General features: G+C 35.0%; 1 protein-coding gene across 4 annotated transcripts in view; it reads right to left on the bottom strand.

Moving 5' to 3' along the window:
• LOC114334513 (V-type proton ATPase 116 kDa subunit a 1) overlaps positions 1-25544 on the bottom strand; it is a 189568-nt gene that overhangs the window by 11193 nt on the left and 152831 nt on the right. For all 4 annotated transcript variants that reach the window (XM_028284567.2, XM_028284565.2, XM_028284566.2 and 1 more), the window contains exons 7-11: positions 20778-20928; positions 17928-18301; positions 11913-12022; positions 9776-9912; positions 6954-7207 (exon numbers count right to left, since the gene is read on the bottom strand). In XM_028284567.2, the coding sequence (XP_028140368.2) occupies positions 6954-7207; positions 9776-9912; positions 11913-12022; positions 17928-18301; positions 20778-20928 (1026 nt within the window). The remainder of the gene's footprint in view (positions 1-6953; positions 7208-9775; positions 9913-11912; positions 12023-17927; positions 18302-20777; positions 20929-25544) is intronic.

Here is a 25544-nt window from a genome sequence, read left to right as displayed (position 1 = left end):
TTTTGAGTAATTGTCGAAAAACCAAAATTTTCAAAGTTTAATTTTTCAGTTTTTTGGCTATGGTGAGCAGTGTGTATGTCTCAGCTTGATCGCTTAGGCGCCATTTGAAAGCTTAACTCATCCCTATTGATTTAGTGTATTTGCGGTTTTCCTGTCTTTCGTTGAACGTTAGATATATACGCCCAAAAAATATGCTATTTTGTATCTATCTAGCCCTCTAGCTGACTTACGGGTAGTCAGAAGTCAAAAATTAGACCGGTTCTGAATCGGCCCTCACACCCTCTTGAAACACAGAAAAACAAATTCAGATCGGTTTAACTTTTCCACACACATACATACATACATACATACATACATATCCACAAACATTTTCCATTTTTTAAATAAAAATTGAGTCATATTTCTGAGCTCGATAACTTTTGAATGGTATAACCGATTTTCAAAATTAAACGTGCGTTGGAAAGGTAATGATCTGTGCTATCAGAAGCCGCAAAGGTCGGGCTTAAACTTTTGAAATTTTTGGGAGTTTTGGGGACGAGAACGAAAAACAGGCTTTAAATGGGAAGGGCCGTAAAATCCACACTCTTGGACCAAAATGGAGAAGTAACATATGGATGGACGAGTCTTTTCCTAAACTTTAAGATGGGATTTGGCCCAATTTTTAATTCAGTCAGGTTTAGAAAATCGAAAATTTCGTGTATATATAGTGTCGCATGTAGGGGTGTTGTGCGCCACTGGTGAGAACTGCCGTTCTCTGTGGATATCGACCATTTCGCTGTTATTTTGCGACCATGCACCAAAAAAATCTCTTTTCACCTACCATATCTCTTGGGAACAACCCCCAAGATAAAAGCGCCATAGGATATAGGGTAGACTTTGTTTCTTGAGCTATTCCCTACTTACAGTGAAAATATCAAGTAAATTGATGCAGTAGGATGGAATTAGGAGCCAAATACACTCGCTGACTGCACTATTATACTCATGCTGTGTTTATATGATCTGTAAGTTTCACTGATTCAAAGTGCTTATTTTTGAAAAAATTTGGTTTTAAATCAAATTTTTTAAAATATTTAATTTTGAAAAGCATGCTTTTTTCAAAATAACTTAAAAATTATTCTAAATACCAAGAATCTCAAACAGTAAAAAAAGTCGGATATGCTTTTCTGAATATTTGTATTTTTTATTTTTCTGCAAGATAAAAATTAGTTAAGATATGGCTGTTCACCAGGGCCGGACTGGCTCCTAAAAAAGGCGCCAACCCAAATTCTAAAAAAGGCGCCAACCCAATCTCTAAACAAAGGCGCCAGACCCCCTTCTAAGCTTTTGCATCAAACTTTTTTGAAATCCTAGTGCATTAGGCCTGGATCCCGCGTACCAAAAAAGTTGTATAATAGCAAGCTGAAAATTTGTTAATAGGTTAACGATGTCTAGTCGGATAAACTTGGATGTATGGGAACACTGGAATATGTGAAGTTTTAATTGTGGTAACAGGTTAAACATTTGAAACGTCAGACTACGAAAACTGTCACATGTATTTTGTCGGACAGAACTTCCAATTTATTTTTTACTCACTCATTAAACTCTCATGGAAAAATCAGACTGGTACCAACTGAGCATTTTAATAAGTCAGACACGTAGAACATGTTAAATGACAGAAATTATGTTGGTGATAAATAGCAGTCTGATTTTTGCATAAGAGTTGAATGAAAGGGAAACAAATTAATTGGAAGTTCTGTCCGACAAAATACATGGGACGTTTTCGTAGTCTGACGTTCCAAATTTTTAACCTGTTGTACAATTAAAACTTCCCTGTTCCAGTGTTTCCAAACACAAGTACATCAAAGTTTGTCCGATTAGACACTGTTAACTTATTAACAAATTTTCAGCTTGCTATTATACAACTTTTTTTGGTACGCAAGATCCAGGCCTACATGTAAAGTAAATTAATATTACTTGTCAATTTTTTTAAGTTTAATATTAATTTAAAACAATAAAGTAATTTACCATTTTTCAACTGCTTCTACAGAAGAATCTACTGGTTCAAAAACATTGATCAACAATCATGATCATTGGTGTTCAACAGAAGGTACTTTTAAAATTATTTCGAATTCTTAGAGCGCTCTAAAATAGCAGAGTAAACCTCGATAAAAAAGCCGCAATCACACTGTTTCAGGTGATCCGTAAATGAGCAGTGAATGGCCTAATGTCAGTCGCTCGCAAACGGAGCCCTCGGAGAACTGGCGAAAGTTCTTTGTAATTCAAGTCTTAGCGTGGGCAAGGGCTCACTGCCTCACCGGACAGTATAATTCTCTCCTAATCGCGGGAACTATATGGATAAGTATTTAATCACTTAGGAAAAAATAAAACAAAACGAAGTGAGAATGGAGCGTGTCACCGGTGGTGGTGCAGCTTTAACAAGGTATGAATGAGATGATAAGGTGTTCATTCTAGTAAAGGGAACAAAGGAAAAATTCTAAGCGAAGAGGGAAAGAGGAAGAAAGAGACTATGATCTTCGGAAGAATGGGATCTGTTCGAAGATCTCCGGTCAGTGGTAGGGACCTGACCAAGACGGATCTCCCAGGAGAGACAACCTTGCAAAGGAGCTCCTCATTAATGGTAAGAACAATGGATAAACTTACCAAAGTTTCAAATAATTTAGTGAAACTAATGTCCGACCATACAAACACGAAGGTCGAGATCAAGAATGAGGTAAAAAACTTAAAGATAGTCACCAAAGACATGAAGAGCAATCTCAGACAAGTCGCCCTCGGCAGCATTGAGAAACGAAATAGAATAGTAGAGCACACCGGTGAGGAAGGAACGACTAAGGAAACGGCAGGAGTGTCCACACAGGTCGGCTTCGAAGAGTTCTTTCCCGAAAAACTTAGTGAAGAAGAGATAGAAATGATCGCAACGGTTCTGAACTCAGGAGAAAGAGGCTTTAAAAAATAAAGGACATCATAAAGATGGGAAGAAGCTCACTATAGGGTCGCCAAACCGGGAAGATAGGATAAACCTACATGCGACTTAGTAGTGGTCATGGAATCAGTGAGGGGGAAAGGTTTCACGACCTGACAAGGAAAAACAGGAACTGGGAGTATGTGCAGGAGGTACATACAGACCAGGAAAGGTGGAGTACTTCCAACTTAGTACTATAAGCACGATGACAAAGACGGGTCAGAAGGAAGAGAACCGGGAAAACCGTCAGAATATTTTCATGGTCCCTGTAGAGAAAAGGGTGACGGAAATCGACGGGGACAAGAGACTACTGGCAATTATTTCTAAATTGAGGAAAGACATGGAGATACTGGGGACCAGAGAGGCGTCCCTAAGAGTAGTGGGGGCTACAAAGGTAGGAAATTCAGGAAGCTCCTGGAAGTTACATTTATGGGTATGGACTTTCACCTCGCGCAGGTGGAGTATGAATGCGGGGAAAGTAGGATGTAGACGCAGAAGGTGATCATGAAGGAAGGTAGAAAATCCCATGCCGAATTGCTCAAGCAAATCAAGGGTAGCCTAGACACAAAGAAGGAGGCGATTAGCATCACAAGCGCTAAGAATACTACGGACGGGACTTCACCCTCAAAGTGGCAGGGAAAGAACAGGCCAAGCGCCCGAAGAAGAATATCGTGGCCCGCACGGAGGAAGGAAAAATAGAGAAGGGAACACAAACGTCATGGTCGGACTGACACACATCACAGTCAAGAAGCCTCTGGAAAGAAAACATATACCAATTGACTGGAACTCGTGCAAGATTCTAGAGAGACTGCATGCCCAGCGCTGCTTTAGATGCCTGCAGTTCGGGCATAGTAAAACCGACTGCAAGGGAGAAAACATGACGGACTCCTACTACAGATGTGGCAAAGGGGGCACCAGGCACGATAGTGTAGTAGTAAGGCGACTTTTTGCCTCACTTGTAAAGAATCCGGTCACAGAGCCGACAGCTTACAGTGCCCGCAGTATAAAAAACTCATCCTCGAAAAGCGGGGGCTTAAGAGACACCTGGCCACAAGGGATGAGGAAAGGGTGGATGAAAGCACCTAGGACCAGAACTCAGACAGCCTATAGGTATGTTAGAGAGATAAGAACCATCTAATTCGAAGTTCCTTTAAATAAATATGGGAAGGGCAAGGGCCGCTCACGACGTTGCAGAGGTACTCACACGAAGGGAATGTTATCACATTTAGTCTCTCAACAAAGAATCATTAAAGATAAGAGATCTAACGTGACCATATACGTGATGAACCGAGGAGTTGGCATCACCAGACACTTTGTTAAGAATCGGTATGTTGAAGTACAAGTTTGATACCTGATGGTGTGCAATTGCTATGTTTCACCAAATGTCCCGCTTTGAGTATATGAAGAGTATATTGACTCGATTATCAAGAGGCTGGGACGGAGAGTGTACCGGTCTCCGGTTACCGATGGTAAAACCCATCGTCTATTTGTTGACTTCAAAGCCGCGTACGACAATGCTAAGAGAACAGTACTATACCAATCAATACATGAGTTTGTTACACCAGAATAACTCGAATGACCAACTCCGACCAACTAGAATGACAATGTCTGACTTAAAAGAGTGCGTAAGTATAGAGAAATATAATTCTAGAACTTTTGAAATAAAGGATGGACAAGGGGATGCGCCGGTAACCTGAATGTGAACGATCGTCCATGGAACCAAAGAGTTCAAGATGGGAGAGGGAAATACCTATGATAATGGATCCATGCACCTACGTTCGTAGGTAATAGTAAATACTTTCCGGACATCTCGCTGGTTTCAACGTTACTTCTAAACAGGGTCGTAAGCTGAACTGTTTTAAAAGAAGAATCACTCAGCTTACATAAATATGTGAGTTTTGAACTAGCGAGCAAAAGGAAGAAACGGAAAGATGAAGATATCGATCTAAAGAGATTTTTAAATGAGTAAGTCTTTGTGGGTGCTTTTAGCTTGATTGGTCTGAGATGCGAGGATGTGAGTGAGTTGATCGAGGATCTGAGTGGGGCACCGGAGTTGGCTTGTGCTAGGTCAAATGGGTGGTATGAAAGAAAATAACCGTACTGGTAGAATGAGGGGCTTGAATATCAGAGAACGAATTGTATGAGAGTAAGAATGTAGTGGAAGAAGTTATTAAAATTTCAAGCAGGAAAAAGATAATCAATGAATTAAAGCGAATGCAGAACCAGTACAGAAATGAGATTACATGATTGAAGAGAGAAAAGTGGAGTAACCTGCTTCAGGATCTCAAAAGAGGTATCTGGGGACAGTGTTTCAAGATGGTGTGTATCTAACAGAAGGGGAAAAGACACACTATCCCCTGCCCGAGGAGAAGAGACTGTTTAATATGGGAGCGCTTTCCTCAAGTGGAGAACAGACGTTTAAGTGTTACTTGTTTCATAGAGGCGGTACCCTTTACTGATTTGGAACTCGGCGAGGCCGTTGGATGGATAAAGATCCGAAAGGTACATGGCATAGACGGAGTCATACCGGAGAAGCTAAGGCTCGCCGCACAACTGAACCATAAGAGGTCAGAAAAACCTTTGTGCCATTTTCGAGCTATGTGTGTTGGCCTTTGATTACCTGATACGAGTTGAATTTTGTTGTACCTACTGGCTTCATTATGATGTATGATTCTAGGGTGCAAAAATCCTGTATGTATGATTTAGTTATGGCGCGCAGAAAACTGTACTCATTAGGCCAATTGTGGGATGTAACACTATTGTAATATAATATAAACAGATGACATTGATACCTACGAAAGGCTCCTGAATCGTAAAATAGCCGCGCGACTCATCTAAGCTATTTATTATAACAGAAACCGTGGATACGAAAGGCGCCCGAATCTTAAAAATGGTCTTCGAGGGCGCCGCGCGTCCTCGGAGCAGATATTGATACCAACAACAGGTCTTCGAGGGCGCCGCGCGTTGCATCTAAGCTTTTTATTATAATAGAAACAGCGGAAATTGATACCCACGAAAGGCGCTCAAATCGTAGACATAGTCTTCGAGGGCGCCGTGCGTTGCATACAAGCAATTTATTATAATAGAAACAGTGGATGTTGATACCTACGAAAGGCGCCCGAATCGTAAAAATGGTCTTCGAGGGCGCCGTTCGTCGCATCTAAGCAATTTATTATAACAGGAACAGCGGACATTAATACCTACAAAAGGCGCCCGAATCGTAAAAATGGTCTTCGAGGGCGCTGCGCGTTCTCGGAGCGGATATTGATATCCATGAAAGGCGCCCGAATAGCCTACGTTATTTGATTATCTGATATCTGGTATTTTGTTGTACCCACTGGCTTCATTATGTAGGTTTCTGGTGCCAAACGGCGAAATCACAAGCAAGTAGAAACATTTTTTAGGGGAATGGTAGCTGCGTCATATTTGTGTAACAGTTCAAAAAAAAATTTTTCAGCGTTTAATTTTTTTAATGGATAGATAGTAACCAAGGCAAAAGGCGCACCGGCCCGATGGCCGGTGGGCCGGCGGGCCAGTCCGGGCCTGCTGTTCACAATGTGCATACACTCGTGGTTAGTGACTCGTTCAAGCCCTTACTTACTTTTTGATACTAAAACTACTTACTTTTTGAGTTATTTGCTAAAAACCGCCTAAAAACGTGGTTATTTTGTTGAAAAATTAACATATTCACTCGCAAATAACTCGAAAAATATTGACAGTGAAAAAACTCTATAGAACAAAAGTTGCTTAAAATGAGTAAGTTTATCTATTTCCGGACTTGCTTTGAACGTATATCTTTTCAGTCTTGTGAAGGGGTGAAACCAACTCCCAAGGCAAAAGCACACATCGGCACAATATCACTTTTTTCTTTGACTTGTTAGTTATGTGTATGCCAAATTTAAGTAATGCAGAGTGTCTCAATGTTAATAAGAATTTCGAATAAAATAACATAGTAGGTACTTAGTGATGAACAAATTATAGAATAGGTACTTACACTGACCAGTTGTACGCTTCCATTTTTCGCTTGGTTCTTACGTTGACGCATTATATATAATGGTTTTCCGAGCAACATGAAGGGGATGCAAATCAATGCACAAAAAACTAAACCCATTTGAATTTCACGTTGGTAATCGTACATGTATATATCGCAGCCCTTATTAGCAGTGCTTGGCGACATCAACATCATGTTGATGAAGTAAATCAGTACAGACGGGGCACACGATGAACCGTCCTTAGCGGTTACATTCTCTAAAATTAAAAAAGATGGGTTTTTCAGTATTTTTGGATTGTACGTCTTAAAATCATAAAAATAAGCTCTGCCCTTTGCAATACTGGAAGGTTAAAAGAGGTACCTACTTAAAATTCGTGGAAAACTCCACGGGTTTCCTGTGAGATTTTCCTGTGAAAATTAGATTTGTCATGAAAAATTGGTATGGCAATATTGTATGGTATGGGTATGGGTATCTAATGGAGAATATTGGTATGGGTATTACAATGAATTTCTGAGTCCTGCCATATACATAGAATGACAAGATACTGTAGATTTTAGATTTTTTAGGTTGAAAAAAAGGCTAAGTATATACAAATACATATACAGTGCTAGTCAAAAGTCCGTACCCCCCCTCGTATCTTTTGAACGGTTATACCTATAATAGTGAAATTTGGAGGAAGAAAATAAACGTACGTAAGCTTCTTAACTAGTCATGACAGGTGACGTAATAGTGACAGATGACGTTACAGAGCCACTGTGACCGATAATTTTAAATGGGACCTTATGGCAAGTGATACCTCGTTTGAAAGGTATTGAAAATACCTATTCAGTCATACTAATTTTGTTTGAGTGTAAGCTAATTTTGATGAACAAATGAAATAAATATAAGATTGTAGTTTCGCATTTAATTAATAAAAATTCAAAATTCCGCCTATGATTACTTGTCAAACAGGTTGACGTTGACGTAGAAACTACTAGAGAATTAAAAAACGTCAACTTTTTTTCCAAAAAATTCATAGGCGGACATTTGAATTTTTATTAATTAAATTCGAAACTACAATATTATATTTATTTAATTTATTCACCAAAATCAAAATCAACCTAAACTCAAAAAAATTAGTATGACTGAATAGGTATTCTAAATACCTTTCAAACGAGGTATCACTTACCAGAAGGTCCTATTTAAAATTATCGGTCACAGTGGCTCTGTAACGTCATCGGTCACTGTTACGTCACCTGTCATAACTAGTTAAGAAGCTTACGTCCGTTTATTTCCTTCCTCCAAATTTCACTATTATAGGTATAACCGTTCAAAAGATACGAGGGGGGGTACGGACTTTTGACTAGCACTGTATACAAATACGCAATGAAAATAAAGAGATTTTCATGATTTTTTTGAATTATGCCAACTAAATAAATTAAAAATATTTATTTCAAACTGTAGGTATTTGTCCCTTGGAAAATTGTGTGGACAATTTTCACCCTAATTCCGCGATTTTCTGGGTCATAAGATAAATTTTAATATAAAATAAATAATTTAAGTAGACATTATTGAAAATGGAAGTGCCACAAGTGGAATTAGTGGCACAGGACCGACAAACATGGAAGGCAATAGTAGGTAAACGCGGCAAAGACTCACGAAGAGTTGTAGCGCCATTGGTGATGATGATGATGATTATTCAAAATGGCAGGATGTTTAGGTAGACCTTTTATGCTATAAATGGTTAAAAAATGTGTAAGAAAATTCGTGGAAAGTTCCACGATTTTTCGAGTCGTGACATTTTGCACATATGTCAAGAATGTTAATATAAATCTATTTACAAAAAGGCAGATGGCCGTACAGTTACTTCGAATATAAAAATAAATTTTAAGTTTTTAAAATTATTGCAGTGTATTATACAAAACATATTCATATCGCCACAATTTTCCGATACAGAAATGATTTGATTCAGGAAAATAATATCTAATACCATACGATAGTTTTAATCATATAAAAATTAATTTGTATGTATTAAATCTTTGCGGATATCCTGCCACGTTGTATATGGTTTTAAAGTATCGTCCTTTAAGCATACTCGAAATGGCATGACTCAGAAAATCGTGGTGATAGGAATATGTTTGTATAATACACTGCAATAATTTTAGAGACTCAAAAATTTATTTTTATAAACTAAATATCTGTACGACCATACTGTCGCTTTGTAAATACATATTACCTATTAACGTCCATGAGGCAGATACAAAATGGCATGACTCAGAAAATCGTGGAATCAAGGTGAAAATTTTCCACAAACTTTTCCAAGGGTAGTTAAACATTAAGAAACGTCACGTTAACATTTTGATCATTTTGAAATAAATATGTTTAATTTATTTATTTGGCAGGACTCATCAGGACTAAATCATGAAAATTTCATTATTTTCATTAACGATTTTGTATAGGTATATATATATATATATATATATATATATATATATATATATATATATATATATATATATATATATATATATATATATATATACTACCTTAGCCATTTTGCAACCCTACTGTCCAAAAAATTTTCTTCATAATTGGATAGTATCCTGTCATTCTATGGATATGGCAGGACTCAGAAATTCATTGCAACACCCCATCTTCTTTGAAGGAAAATCTAATTTTTAAAGGAACATGTCACAGGAAACCAGTGGATTTTTCCACAAATTGTAAGTACCTCCTCTGACCTTCCAGTATTGCAAAGGGCACGACTCAGGAAATCGTGGCTGAACTTCTATCTAATATCTCCCAGTCTATTTGCAATATAGTAGTATATTAATAAATAACTTACTATCCCATCCATCGTTTTCTCCGGAATACAATACCCATTTCATGAACATCATTATAACCATGTACATGAAGAGGAATAATAACAACAGTACTTGAGGTAAGAACTCAAACACGATGCTGTAGTATTTTTTAAAATGTCTGAAAATAAAAATAAATCATAATGTAGAGTTTTGAAGAAATCTATCTATCTATATAAAAGCGAGGTTCCTACAGTCTCTGCCGCTTCTCAAATTTCGACCATCATCATTTTCTGTCCATCCATTCGTCTTCTTTGATGGCTCTATCTCTCTTTCTTCCCAGGCAACTGAAGGCCTTCCCATTCTTCTTTGTTCTGGTATGTCATTTAAAGCTTTCTTTGGCCATCTATTTTCATTCATTCGTTTTACGTAATCATACCACTCTAGTTGTCTCGTTTCAATTCTATCTACAGTGGATTATACAGTATTTATCCTCCTTCTAATATCTTCATTCCTGATGTGATCTTTTCTGGATATACCATACGCTCTCCTTAGATAATCCATTTCTACTACTTCTATTCTTCTTCTATCTTTTTTAGTGATATGCCAAACTTCTTCTTCATTAGTCATAATAGGCTCTACCAAGGTTCGATAGATTGTCAATTTCTTATATCTTTAGACCACAGTAGAGAGCTTAGAATGTTTACTACTTTTTTGCCCTGCTGCGTTCTGTTTTTGATGTGTCTTCTTTAGATATTATCTTCTTCTTGATGTGCCTATCCGTGATGAATGTTGCCGATCATCATGGCAATTTTGATATTGTGTTGAAGCAGGTTCTGAGGTTCTTTAACCAAGGATGTTCTTCTTGTTCCTGGACCTCTCTTTCCAAATATTTTTCCTTGCAGGATGGCTTGTAGGAGGACATATCTGGATTCATTTCGCATAATGTGTCCAAAGTGTTCAAACTTTCGAGATTTGATGGTGTTTAGTACCTCTCGGTTCTTCCCAATTCTTCTAAGGACCTTCTCATTTGTGACCCGATCAGTCCATGATATTTTAAGAATTCTCCGATATAGCCACATCTCAAATACTTTCAATTTTCGGGACATATGTTCGTTCAAGGTCCATGATTCAACACCATAAAAAAGGTTGTGGCTCTTGAAAAAAGTTACTTTATATTGAGTCCATATTGTTGACTGTAATACGTGATTTTGTTCATGATAATTTGTAGGTCTTCTAGGTTGTCCGCAAATACTATGGTGACATCTGCATATACCCTATTCCACGAACATACGCCTGTTTTGGAATTACTTCGACAACGAATATTTTACTGTGCAAAATAAGAAGAACGAAAGTAAATTTCAAATTACATTGTTGTTTATTGGAATAATTATTAGCGCCATTTACTTTCGTACTTCTTATGTTGCACAGTAAAATATTCGTTGTCGAAGTAATCCAAAACAGGTGTATGTTCGTGGAATGGCCCATACCTATATGATGTTATCTATCCGGTACCCGTTTAGTAGAATACCTTTTTCAGTTTCGTGCAAAGCTTCGATAAATATTTTTTCAGAGTAAAGATTGAAAATTAGGGGGGACAAAATGCAGCCTTGCCTTACTCCACGTACGATTCTTACATACTCGGTGTGTTCACCGTCAACTCTGAGGTTTGCAGTCTGATTCCAGTATAAAGGTTTCTAATTATTTTCAGAACTTGGTGGTTAATTCCTGATTCTTTTAGTAGTTGCATCATCTTGGCGTGCTGTTCTCGATCCGATTAGATATTATAGATCAGATCAGAGATATTTATATTCTTTACATGTTTTTGTGATTCTAATTTCTCACTCTGGATCTTCTTCATTATCCCATAATTTAAGATACTCTGTCTTAGACATATTCATATTGAGGCTCCATTTTTCATATTTTTCTTTAATTTTCTAAACATGTAGTCCATGTCATCCTCATCATTCGCTATGACTACCTGACCATCTGCGAAAAACAAAGTTGTTAGACATTTACCACCGCCTAGCCGCCTATGTCTACATATTTCCACTCCGGATACTTGTTTCCTCCACTGCTCTAGCGATGATTGAATATATATTTTAAATAAGGTCGGAGACAGACAACATCCTTGTTTAAGCCTATTAAGAAATAAGTCGTAAAATAAGACAAAATACTTACACAAAGTTGAATGTGCTGCAGATTACTCCGAACAACATGTGCACTATTCCCAAGATGATGGACATTTTCATTTTTAAGGAATTCAAGAAGATGATTTTATTTTTTGCCGACTGTAAAATAAATACATATCAGTTAAGCATTTATTATTTAAATATTCTGTTTACGAATCACTTTTGCGGTAGAATGGAAGAGATGAGTGGAAAATTTTTTAGTTATGCTGTTTTCATAAGGACGTTATACAGTGAGCACGTAAAGGTTGGAATAAATTTATTTTCTCGAGAATGGACGATTTTGGAAAAAAATCCCAAAACAGGTCAATTTTTATTTTAAAATTACGATTTACTGGCAAATACACCATACTAGTGACGTCGCCCATCTGGGCGTGATGGCGTCATCGATGATTTTTTTAAATAAGAATAGGGGTCGTGTGATAGCTCATTTGAAAGGTAATTTAATTCTCTATTCAATAATATAAACATTAACATAATTATTTATAGAGGGTGTCAAAAAAAATTGTTTAAATTAAATTTATTTACATAAAAAAAGGAATGTGCGTAATTTATTTAATTCAAAATACATTTTACTGCTATTAGAAAACAGAAAAAAATGTTTATTTGGCAATAAATATTGTTTTTTGCTTAAATTCAATAGTAAAGCCTCCACCCACCAGCCTCGTGACAGTTTGAACATTTAATTTAAGCGAAAAGCAATGATTATTTTTCAAATAAACATTTTTTTAGTTTTCTGAGAGCAGTAAAATGTATTTTGAACTAAATAAATTACATACATTCTTCTTTTTATGTCAATAAATTTAATCCAAAAAATTATTTTGGGCACCCTGTATAAATAATTATGCTAATATTAATATTACTGAATAGAGAATTGAATTACCTTTCAAATGAGCTATTACACGACCCCTATTCTCATTTAAAAAAATCATCAATGACGTCATCACGCCCAGATGGGTGACGTCACTAGTATGATATATATGCCAAAAAGTCGTAATTTAAAAATAAAAATTGACCTGTTTCGGGATTTTTTTCCAAAATCATCCATTCTCGAGAAAATGAATTTATTCCAACCTTTACGTGCTCACTGTATAAGCAACTATATCAGCCTATTTTATCTTATCTACTATTATAGTGATCTAAACAATTTGATCTGTATTTTACAGTAATTTTTTTTTTATTTAAATTTATGTGTCTCGGCAGCAATGGCCATTGACACAAACAGTATTGGTTATGCAATAATTAATTACAATAAGGACTTAAAACTAATTATTATAACAGTTAATTTCTAAATCTTAAATAACATTACGTAAAAATTATGAAGAAAAAAAAATTGGATATACAATCATTGGATACTATAGAGACGTACAACTAACTATAAAATTGCTTCGGTCTTCTTGGGATACTTCGGACGTTGTTTAGTCATACTAGCAGTTGCATATGAACTATGATAGTAAGATTACTGGAAGAATTGGGTCCAGACATGGTGATGCTAACAGTGGGGGAACATTGATTTAAATTGTTACTCATGTAGTCAAAAGTAACTTGAATTTGTTTATATTACGCTTTGGATGTCTGGAAATAAGTGATAACCTTGGATACTTCACTGCAATACTGGTTGCCTAACCGTTGGCGTTCGTTGGTACGGGATAGCAACAGTGAAAAACTATTGGCAGTTTGACACTGAATGTGTTTAAGTTGGAAGATTATTAAGTAAAACATCTCTTACTGACTGAAGTTACAGCTTGTTCTTGATGCTTTGATGATTAATACGTAACACAACTGTTACTATTGTGTCACTATTTGAGCGAAAATTAATTTTAATAACTAGTATTTACAGTAATAATTACAAATTTCGGCACCAATTTACAGATCCATACATACACGTTCTGACGTTAGTTTGACAGGGTTACAGTAAATTTGTGTTCTACAGTAAATGACTTTCTACAGAACATTAATTATTAGACCCGTAGTAACCTATGGTTGTGAAATCAGAGAAAGATACTGAGAAAAGGTATATGGCCCGGTGCAAGAAGAAGACGGCATATGGAAAACCAGGAGAAACGACGAAATTAACGAATTAAAAAAGAATGCACGATCTTGTAAGATTTGTGAAGAGTTAACATGGCTGGGACATGTAGAGAGATATGAAGATGCAAAAACAAATAAGAAAATATTACAGTGGAAGCCGATAGTAAGACAAAAAAAAAGGCTCAGAACTAGATGGTTGGATAACGTGGAAGACGACCTGAAAACTATGAATGCAAGACAATGGAGAAGAAGGCACTGAGAGGCACTGAAAGGCAAGGAGAGGTCTGAATAGATGGACATAGCCATACAGGCAAAGACATCCAGGGTTATGATGCCAAGAGAAGAAGAAGTAGAAGATTTATATGTATGTATTAGGATTGTTTTGTAGGCAGACCTTAAAAGAGACTAAAAAGTATGTATAATTCACTTACGTGTGAAGATAACCAATCATGTATTAAGATGGCTTTTACATTTGAATCAAAAATAACCAAACATAGTATGTATTAATGTTAGAAATAATAATTTTATTCGAGATTATTTGGAAAAAAGAATTCATTGCTTTAAAGTATGTACCGTCCGATCGACAACAAGCTAACATTTTTACAAAGTCATTATCAAAAGCTGAATTCACTTATTTTACATAATTTTTGAATGTTTTTGAGTTGGGATAGTTTTTAAGAGCTAATATAGAATTACTAAAGGGTGTTGGTATTACAATGTAGGTAGGTATATTGGATCGTTTTAGCATTTTAGTGTTAACGTTTGGCACTTTAGTGTCAACGAGTGAACTAGTAGTTCGTATTGTAACTAGGCACTCTTTGTACAATAAAAACGTATCATATTATATTTGTCAACGTATTCTTTGTAATATCCCATCTACAGTTGAGTACACGATTCTTTACCCGTGCGTCATTAATACCTGACGAGATAAAACACATACTTTTTATCTAGTTTCATTCTCTTCCACGCATGAAACTAAAGACAAACCAGCCACCGCCTGTTATTAAGTAAAAACACATGTTATTTTTATGAACGCTCTAGACTCAGTACATTGAAAAGAGATGGGTACAAAAAAGACGCTTTGGGAGGTTTTCAGATTTTTAGTACAATTTGTGACGTTTCTAGTTTGTTTACTTTTGTGGCTGTCAGTCTGTTGATTTTTTTGCTGTTTTTTATCGAATTTTTGCATTTTGAAGTTTTTTACATTACACACAAACAGCTGTTTTCACAACTAATTTTATATTGGTGTTGGAAATTTTATGGTAAGTGTATTTTACTTTGCCATTCATTTTTACAACATCCAAAGCTAACCTCATTCACACAGTTAAGGAATGATTGTGTTGAAGTTTCCGCCAAAGTGATTAAAATGACAAAAAGAAAATATGTTATTGATTTTTTTATAAATCGTTTATTTATTAATCATTAATGATGTTATATGTCTCAAAAAATTGAGAGACACATTATGGAACACTGCAAAACAAAAGTATGTGGAATAAGAAAGAATGGGAAGAATAATAAAAGAACTGGATGGTGGAATAAGGAAATAAAGCAAGCTCTGAAAAAAGAAGAAAGAAATGTGGAAGCGATACATAAACACAAATGAAGAGCAAGGCAGAGACGAATACAGAAGACAGAGAAATATAGTGAAAGAACTAGTAAAAGATGCGAAGAAGAAGAGCTGGAAGGAATTCGGTGAAGAATTCAACGAAGGTTTTGGGAATAAAAATAAACAGTTTTGGAATAAAATAAGAAGCATGAAAGGAACAAAAAGAAAACAAATAAGAGGAATTAGAAATGAGCGAAATCAATTGAAAACAAACGTACAAGACATACTAACCATATGGAATAAGCACTATAAAGAAAAATTCGAGGCAAGTAACCAACAAAATGAGGAGAGAGGACAGCAGACAAGAGAAGTGGATAGAGACAATCGAGTAGACGAAATTCATATCAAAGATATTGAAGAAGGATTGGCAAGAATAAAGATTGGAAAAGCGGGAGGTGCCGATGACATAGATCCGGAGATGATGAAGTACGTGAGAGAACGAGGCAAGCTTTGGCTACTGGAAATAATGAGGGAAGCATGGAGAACAGAAAAGATACCGGAAGACTGGGAAGAAAATTTATTGATATCAATACACAAGAACGGAGATGAAGCGGAATGTGATAACTATAGAGCTATATGCTTATCATCAGTGACATATAAAGTCTACACCGGGATAATAGAAAGGAAGCTCAGGAAAGAACTGGAAGGAAAACTAGAAGAAGAACAAGCGGCTTTTAGGAAGAAAAGAGGAACAACAGATAATATATACATACTGAGAAATATAATTGAAAGGAAAAACGAAATAGGAGAAGACTTATATATTACGTTTATAGATATTAAAGCTGCTTTTGATTCTATAAATAGAGAAGTAATAGTGTAATGGAAGATCTGCACAACGTACTTGCTAAAGTACAAATAAACGGAAACAGATCGCCAATAATAAACCTAAGGAGAGGAATAAAACAAGGGGACAGTCTCAGCCCAGTTTTGTTTATATTAGTAATGGATAGAGTAATGAAGAGCGCTAAAAGAAGGTCAAGGCAATTACAGTCAATAATAGGGTACAGGAATTTAGTACCAGTGAGAGTGGAGGGATTACTATATGCAGATGACTTAGTAATAATAGCAGACAATAAAGAGAAAATGCAAAAATTAATCGATATCTGGGTGGAGGAAATAGAAAATTTGAAAATGGAGGTAAATGTAAAGAAAACAAAGACCATGATAGTAACCCAAAAGAAAAGGGAAGAAATAAACCAAACGATATTTAGGTGCAAAAACGAAATAATAGAAACAGTCTCGACGTTTGAATACCTTGGAGTAATAATATCAGAGGATGGAAAGATACATCAAGAAATCCCATACAGAGCGAAAAAGCAAATAAGATCTACTATGCACTAAATAAAACAATATTTGGAAAGGAAGAAATAGATAAAGAAATAAAACTGAAGGTATACAATGCAATCTCTGTACCAACTTTAATATTTGCAAGTGAGACATGGGTAAAAAATGCAAAAATAGACAGTACAATAAACGCAGCGGAGATGAAGCAGCTAAGAAAAATAGCAGGAAAAACGAAATTGGACAGAATAAGAAATGAAGATATTAGACAAAGACTGAAACAGGAATCGATAATAACCAAGATACAAAAAAGAAAATTAAAATGGTACGGACACATTAACAGAATGTACCAGGGAAGACTACCAAAGCAGGTGATGGAATCAAAAAGATGTTTTTCGGTAAAAGAAGGAAAGGGAGGCCAAGGAAGAGATGGATCAATAAGATTTTAGAAATTGGACAGGAAAAAGGAAAAACACATCAACAAATGAAAGAGTTAGCAAAGGACCGCAAGAAACGGAAGAGATGGATAGAAGATGAATAAAACCTCCGATGCCCCTGAGGGGCATAAGTAATTTCGAGAAAGAAGATTAATGATGTTCAAGGAATTTATTAAGCTACTTCAAATGTAGCCGTAATTCTGCACCAAAATTTTAAAGTAAAACTTACATTTGACATTCTATTTTATAACGTCAAATTTTATAATATAACCCGTGATCGGAGCAGTAGCCATTAGACTTTCTGTCATTTGCTGTTGCGTTTAGTAAATTTCCGACTTATTTCGTATGCTTTAAATGACGACGCACGGGTAAAGAAACCTGGACTCAACTGTAAGTAGACTCTTCCCACCACGCCTCCTGCGGGTGTCGAGATTTCAAAGATTTTAAAGTGTCAGTTGACCACTTTTTCCACTCATCTCTAATTGTTCACAATTCATAGAACTCCATATCGACGAATATAGACGCATCTATGCGTCTATATTCGTTGGCCATATGAAGTTGACGCATGACGTCACGTGGTTAATTTATGAGGTTAGGTGTTGATTCAAAACAAGACTTAACTAAGCTCTAACTAGTTTTTTTAAATACATGCCTGCCAAACGGGATCAAGCCCAATATAATATGGCGTGCCCATATAGTTCATCTTAGGTAACAAGTCCATTTCTTCGTGTATTTGAGTGCTTGCATTGGTAATATTCACATACCACCTCGAACCAAATATATTCATCGATTTGGAAAATATATCATTATAAACAAAGCCTGTGTAGAAGGAGAATATACCCATGAGCAGTATGATGTATCTTCCTCCGAAAAATATCACAAATATTTCGCTTTTATTTTTCATAGCGTTGATCTTCTTTTCTGATAACACCAAGTACAAGCCAAATAGAAACATGATCATGGCGTGGCCGCAATCTCCAAACATCACGGCGAATAAGAAAGGGAAAGTGATAATTGTGTATAAGGCTGAAACAAAAATATTAGACATTGTAGCAATGAATTGAATATCAATTAGCAGAAATGTATGATAGTGAAGACTTTATAAAGTCTTCTATGTATCTATGTATCTATAGATACAAACCATTCCTTGTATCGGCATGTAAGTACACAACTTATACATGACATATTTTGATACCACTATATGTATAACATACGTATAATGTGTATTTGTATATAAGTGTATACTTGTGAGGCAGATACAAGTCCTATTAGAATTTTCTCGAGAACTAAAGGCAACAGAATAATGAAAATTAGAATGAAGGGGTTTTAAAGAGTGATCTAATCTATTTGCTACTTCAGGTTATACCGGAAGTTGCTCATAACTTCGTTTTTTTAAATGGGATACCCTGTATATTTTTACATTTTTGGATTCTCCTCGATGTCTTCTTTCTTAAAATATAGGGTTTTGTAATATTATACGAGGTAGTTTAAAAGATACTTACGTTTTTCTATTAATTTCGTAGGAACTTTCACACCCTGTAGTGACATAAGTAGTAATAGTTTGACATCAAAAATTCTATTTATGTTTAAATGATTTATAATAAATATTAATATACAGGGTTGGTCGAAACTCGGAATGAGTATTTTCTGAGTTTTCTTAAATAGAACACTCTGTATTTTAGTATTGTAATGAAATGATATTTTATGACACTTTTTTATTTCTTCAGCAGTCCCTATACCTAACTGCTTCAAATTGTGCTTAATTGTTAATCGCACCAACAATCTTAACTACGTACGTATTTTGATAGCTCAACCGCTATTGGTAATTTTAAGGATCAGCCTAGATTAATATGTATTTATTTCCGAAAAATTATTTGTGACTGAATATTTTCAACCACTATTGGTAATTTTAAGGATCAGTCTAGATTAATATGTATTTATTTCCGAAAAATTATTTGTGATTGAATATTTTCACGGCCAACCTAATAAAATTTCACGTATTTTTTGTTGCAATTAATGTTTGGCTTGAATCACCCATAACTCACAAATTAAAGCAGTTAATTATAAAATACCATTTCATTACAATACTAAAATTCAGGGTGTTCCATTTAACCCGCGAGTAGTCGCGCCGTTAAATAGAATCTCACATTTTATTCTTTTTCGCGATAACTTGATGAAAATTTTTGCAAATTTAAACAATTTTCGTAAGGCCTCGAGGAAGGGTGTAGTAACGCGTAGGTATTTTTTTTCCTCTTCTTCTTTTTGTGGAAGTTATGGCTTTGGGGAGAGCCAATTAGCTTTAATAATTGTTAGAAATTATATTTCTAACATAGCAAGTAAATAAAAATACTATAAAATAAAAATTTGTTGTAAATTCGTATTTAAATTCGTATTGTGAGATGAAATCTAACACGCGACTGTTCACGTTACAGAAGTGAGCGCGACTACTCCCTGGTTAAGAAAACTACACATTCCGAGTTTCGACCAACCCTGTATACTAAAATTCAACATTTAGCTATACTAATAATTTTTAACAATAGTAGACTATATTATCAAAAATCATTTGAACATAAATAGAGTTTTTAATGTCAAACTACTACAATTTTACAAGGTGTGAATGTTGTTACGAAATTAAGAAAAAAAACGTAATTATCTTTTAAAATACCCTGCATAACATTACAAAACTTCATATTTTAAGAAAGAATACATCGAGAAGAATCCAAAAATGTAAAAATATACAGGGTGTCCTATTTAAAAAAACGAAGTTATAAGTAACTTCCGGTATAACCGCTAGTAGCAAATAGATGAAAATATTTTCATTAAATAGATCACTCTTCAAAATCCCTTTCTTTATAACAAAATTCTGTGGCAAAAAGACTCGATTGTGTTAGGTACCTTTAGTTCTCGAGATATTTCTAATAGGCCGTTTATATGCCTCACCCATATGCGTGCCTATGTATGTGTATTTTAGTTTTTTTCGCTTTTGAATATTGGTTTGTTCTGGTTGTTGACAATGTTCTAATTCTAGTTTTTGTAATTTTGTAGCATTTAGTTTTACTGTAACCGGGACCTGAAGATGCTGTGAAAATTTTATACAGTGAAATCGGTCGTCGAAGTATGTATTACAATAAAAAATGATTGTGAGTACGTCTCTCTCTTTTATTCATATTAGACATTATTTGAGGAATTCGGCAAATACTTCCTTGATGAGTTTTTAAACTTAATCTGTTTTATTGTGGATCGATTCTTTTGCTACTGATGTTATATGTTATTTACCGTTAAATCACAGAGGACTTCTCCAAAAATTATACAGCGATGAGTGTGCTAATAACCGGCAAAATAATGGAAAGCACGGTAATATATTAAGTTGTGAAATAAAAAGAGATGAAACTAGTAGAGATGTGAAATTATCAATAGAAACCTATTGAGAAGATTGGACAAGATTTAATTATTTGAACTGGACACGTAATACACAGTAAGTACTATTAGTATTAGATCTTACCTGGATTGACTTCTCTGTAGGAGGCCACACCATAGGCATCTATCAAGTTTTGGAAGCCTCTGGTAAATTTGTTAGTTCTGTTGAAAGTTGGGGGTGCTTCGTGAGTGTTGATAACATTGAGAAACGATGGGATTGAGCTTCCGGAAGCACTCTAGAAAAAAAATTAGTGTTTTAGTTGTAACACTGGCGTCTAAAGTTCTATAATATATAATGATTTTTTTAGTTTTATAATTGACCCGGAGATTTGACCAGGGGAATTAACTTATTAAACACAACATTAAAATTAATAACCAAAGTGATAACAAACAGACTGAATGTAATTATAACATTAGCAGAAGAACAACAAGGTTTTAGGTCGGGAAGATCATGCACCGACGCTATATTTATAATGAGGCAAGTTCAAGAGAAATCATTAGAGTACAAAAAACCTGCATATTAATATTGCGTGGACCTTAAGAAGGCATTTGACAGGGTCAAATTAAAGGACGTTATCCATTTGTTATACTCAAAAGAGGTTCCTCTAGGAATATTAAAATGATCGAAAACATCTACCAGAACAACACAATAAAAGTTGAAGATGAACTAACTGATCCAATTGAATCTGGCAATGGGATAAGACAGAGGGATTCCCTGAGTCCTGTATTATTCAACCTGATTATGGATGAAATAATAAAAAAAAGTAAGAACTAAAAAAAGATACTTAATGGGAGAAAACAACTTAAAATAATCTGCTACGCAGACGATGCAATTCTAATCTCTCAAAGTGAAGATGATTTACAACGTATGCATGTTTATAACAGCAAATTTAATAAGGTAAAGTTTAAATATCTATGCATCACACTTCGGAAAGCTCGAAACAGAAGTGGAAGATCAAGTGAATAGAGCAAATAGAGCTGCAGGTTGGACACAATATGGAGAAATAAGAATATCGGAAAACAAATGAAAGGCAGAATTTACAAAAGAGATATCAGACCAATAATGACATACGTGACAGAAACACGACGTGATACAGAGAAGACAAAAATATTGCTCGAAACAGCAAAAATGAAAATCTTTCGAGAGACAAAGTTAGAACTACAGATATACGATGGAGATGCAAAGTGAAGTGGGTAAGAAACAGAAGAGTAGAATGGAATGACCACATAGGCCGAATGACAACAAATAATAGAGTAGTAAGAATGGCGAGAGACGGTTCCCCAATAGGAAGACGATCAGTGGGAAGACCACGAAAACGATGGAACGACAAATTACTGGAAGCACATTGAAAAAACAGACAGTCATGTCTATACAAAAAGAAGTGGAAGAAGTTTTATAATTGAAAAGACTAGATAGATGACTAGACACAAATTTGCTAGAACTGTAGGTATAAATAAATAGTGTCATCATAACAGCCATCAGAATCGAAAAACGTTTTGACTCTCTCAAGAAACAAACTGGCGGCACACGATTGAGGTACTTTAACCAACAATATCCTCGATGAATTAATACAAAAACCTGCTATTTTAGTCAAAATACCCAGACCAATCTTCATCTTCCCAAATTTAGTCTTCCGCGTTAAATTGCCAGCTAACCATAACGATCAACATCATTGTCAACAGTATAATACCGATATCTCATCAAATCGAATTATAGTACTTATTACGTTAACTGTAAAGTCAATGTATTATGTCTTGAATGTGACGTGTATAGGGGGTACGATGATATACCTTGTCCTGAAGATGACTCCGAAATTGAAGTCGAAACTCAACGTACTCTAATACGACACAGTACAATCTCAAAAGCTTCGCAAGTTTGAAATTCATTTTTGTAATAATTAGACCGGTCTAGTTAGACTCAAAAATAGGAGTGAGGTTACAATAATTACCATCAAGCTGAAAATTGGCAGGATTGTTCAAAATACCATCATAAATGAAATCTAAAAAGTCCTCATAAATCCGACCCGAGCTAAAAAATTTACGCGCGGTCAAAAGTCACCAAATATGGTCTTTAGCGATTTTCAGCGAAACGGTAAGTTTTATCATAAAATTAGTTCTAACAAAAAATGTAAATTAGATAATTATCTATAAAAAATATCTTAATACTTTTTTTCCCAAGAGCCACCGTTTTTGAGATACAACGATTCAAAGAGTTGAAAGAGTTCTAATCGTTATAATATGTATTAGTACACCACGTATATACATAACTGAAGCTGTAATACAAGTAAACATAATATTCTATCGGTAAACTTAACTTATAAAACACATAATGATATAAGATATTATACATGTGATAATGTTTCTACTATACAGTTTGCGATCTACCGAGCGATGCAATATATAAGCTGTATTATTACAGTGCCAACAAAAAAAATCTTTACAAAATGAATGTAACGCGAAAATAATAAGAATTATTATTTCAGTTTTACGGCTTATTCCCAACAAAAATAGTAAATTGATATGACAAAGTATTAACTTATAATAATTCTTCTTACTATGCGTCTTATTCAATTTGTAAAAGTGGGTTTTGTCGAAATAAACACGTTCCATCGGTACATCGGCTAATCTAATCACTCTACCTATTCTTTTCTCAGAAGGGTTTGAAAATAATAATGAAAGCCAACTTTTTAGGCAAAATGTTTAGTAAATATTTCAATATACAATACATTTTATGCAAATTTAGTTTGTTTACTATCATGCAAATTACACCGTAATCTTCCCGGGTGGCGCAATCCTTCAGGTAGATAACACCCTCGAGGTATTAATTAGTCTTGAGTACTACTCCGGAGTGAAAATACGTGTTAAACCTATATTTTTTAACCTATTTCGTGTTATTTTCATTGTTATAACAAAAATGTCAGAACATTGTTTTATTTGTGCTAAAATTTTAAGTGAAGGCGAAATTGTTGCCGTTGAACGTGGTATAGAAACATTAATCAATGCAAGTACTAAAAGAGCTGATGAATTTTTAGAATTTCTTAAAGAGCAGAAATCTGTGACCATACATGTGGAGTGAAGTTTTTAAAAAAACTAATTCAACTCCACAAGAAGTTATTTCCAACGGAATTAGCTTTCTTCTCTCTATTTATGAAGCGACTAAAAAAACTACGTGCTTAGATAAGTTTCGATAATATGCATGTTTCTTTAAAAATACTCGAAATAAAAAACAAGTGCAGTTATTTTGTCTTCCTCCAACCTCAGCGGCTGCTCATCAACATCTTTTTCGGGTATATTACTAAGTTTAAGTGTGACTTGGTTATCAGCTAGATCCAAAAGACTGGGGATGGAAATTAGTCGACAGTTCATTAGAACCAATTCAAAATTTACTCCCACCTGCGCCGGAAAAACTCCTGAACACAATTTTTTGCAACTGTAAAAAGGGATGTAGCGCTAAATGTGGTTGCAAAAAAGTTGGACTGCTTTGTTCGGTAGCATGCACTAATTGTCAAAACCGGTCGTGCTTCAATGTTGAATCACCAACAATTGAGGATTCATTTGATTCTATCGAGGAGCCATGCGATGTGTCATTATTGGGGCAATTTACTTGCACCCAGGATAAACAAGAAGAAGAAGAAGAAGAAGAAAAAGAAGAAGAAAAACTAGAAGGTGAAGAAGAAGAAGAACAAGAAGAAGAGGGAGAAGTATTAGAAAATTATGAACCAGTTGGATAAATTTCCCTTTTTTTATTTATACCGCTTTTTATAACTTTTATCATTTTTAACCCTTGCCAATATCAATTAATTATTCAATATAGACAAGGCGGAAACGGCGGGTTCGTTGGGAAAAATATTCCCATGAGATATTTTTGCATAATCACATTCGTGAGACATCCCAGAATAAGGTTCAAGAAGTCGCCCACGAGAAAAGTGGGCCAATTTTTTTTAACAATTTTTTTTAATCAAATTGTAAAAATCAATAGTTTTGGCCCGGACTAATTTTTTTTAGGTTTTTTGGACCATTCTGGCCAAAAAAGGTCTCTTATAATTTTTCTCTAAAGTTGATCTTTTTCGAGTTATAAGCAAGTTAAAATTTGAAAAACGCGAAAATGGCCATTTTTAAGACTTAATAACTCGGTCAAAAATTATTATTTTGAAAGTCAGAAAGTGACTAAATCAAAGTTTAAAGTCGCCGCTACATGATCCTGAAGAAATCTGTCTCATTAATTTACTACTAAGCTGTTATTTTTAATTAATAACAATGAGTGGTTCGATCGTATTGACGCTGCTGTAAACGTGAGTGCGAGTAAGATGCACAATTGGACTGCTGCAATGGCTTCTCTCTCGCACTCAGCATTTACAGCCCCGCACACGTGCATGGCACTTATTATTATTACTTAAAAATAACAGCTTAGTAATAAAATAGTGACAAAAATTTCTTCAGGATCTTGTAGGGGGGGCTTTAAACTTTGGTTTAGTCATATATTGACTTTCATAATAATAACTTTTAACCGAGTTATTAAGCCTTGAAAATCGCCATTTTTCGTTTTTTTCACTTTTAAATTGCTTATAAGTCGAAAACGATCAACTTTAGAGAAAAATTATAAGAGACCTTTTTTGTCCAGAATGGTCCAAAAAATTAAAGAAAAAATTGTTCAGGCCAAAAATATTGATTCTTGCAATTTGATTAATAAAAAAATTGTAAAAAAAAATTGGCCCACTTTTCTCGTGGGCGACTTCTTGAACCTTATTCTGGGATGTCTCACGAATGTGATTATGCAAAAAAATCTCAAGGGAATATTTTTCCCTTCGAACCCGCCGTTTTCGCCTTGTCTAATAGCTTCAAATTAAACAGA

The sequence above is a fragment of the Diabrotica virgifera genome, chromosome 2 (genome assembly GCF_917563875.1).
Source record: "Diabrotica virgifera virgifera chromosome 2, PGI_DIABVI_V3a".
In the NCBI taxonomy this organism is placed as follows: Eukaryota; Metazoa; Arthropoda; class Insecta; order Coleoptera; family Chrysomelidae; genus Diabrotica; species Diabrotica virgifera.
Note: the sequence above shows the minus strand (reverse complement) of the source record. Positions and strands in the feature narration are given on the sequence as shown.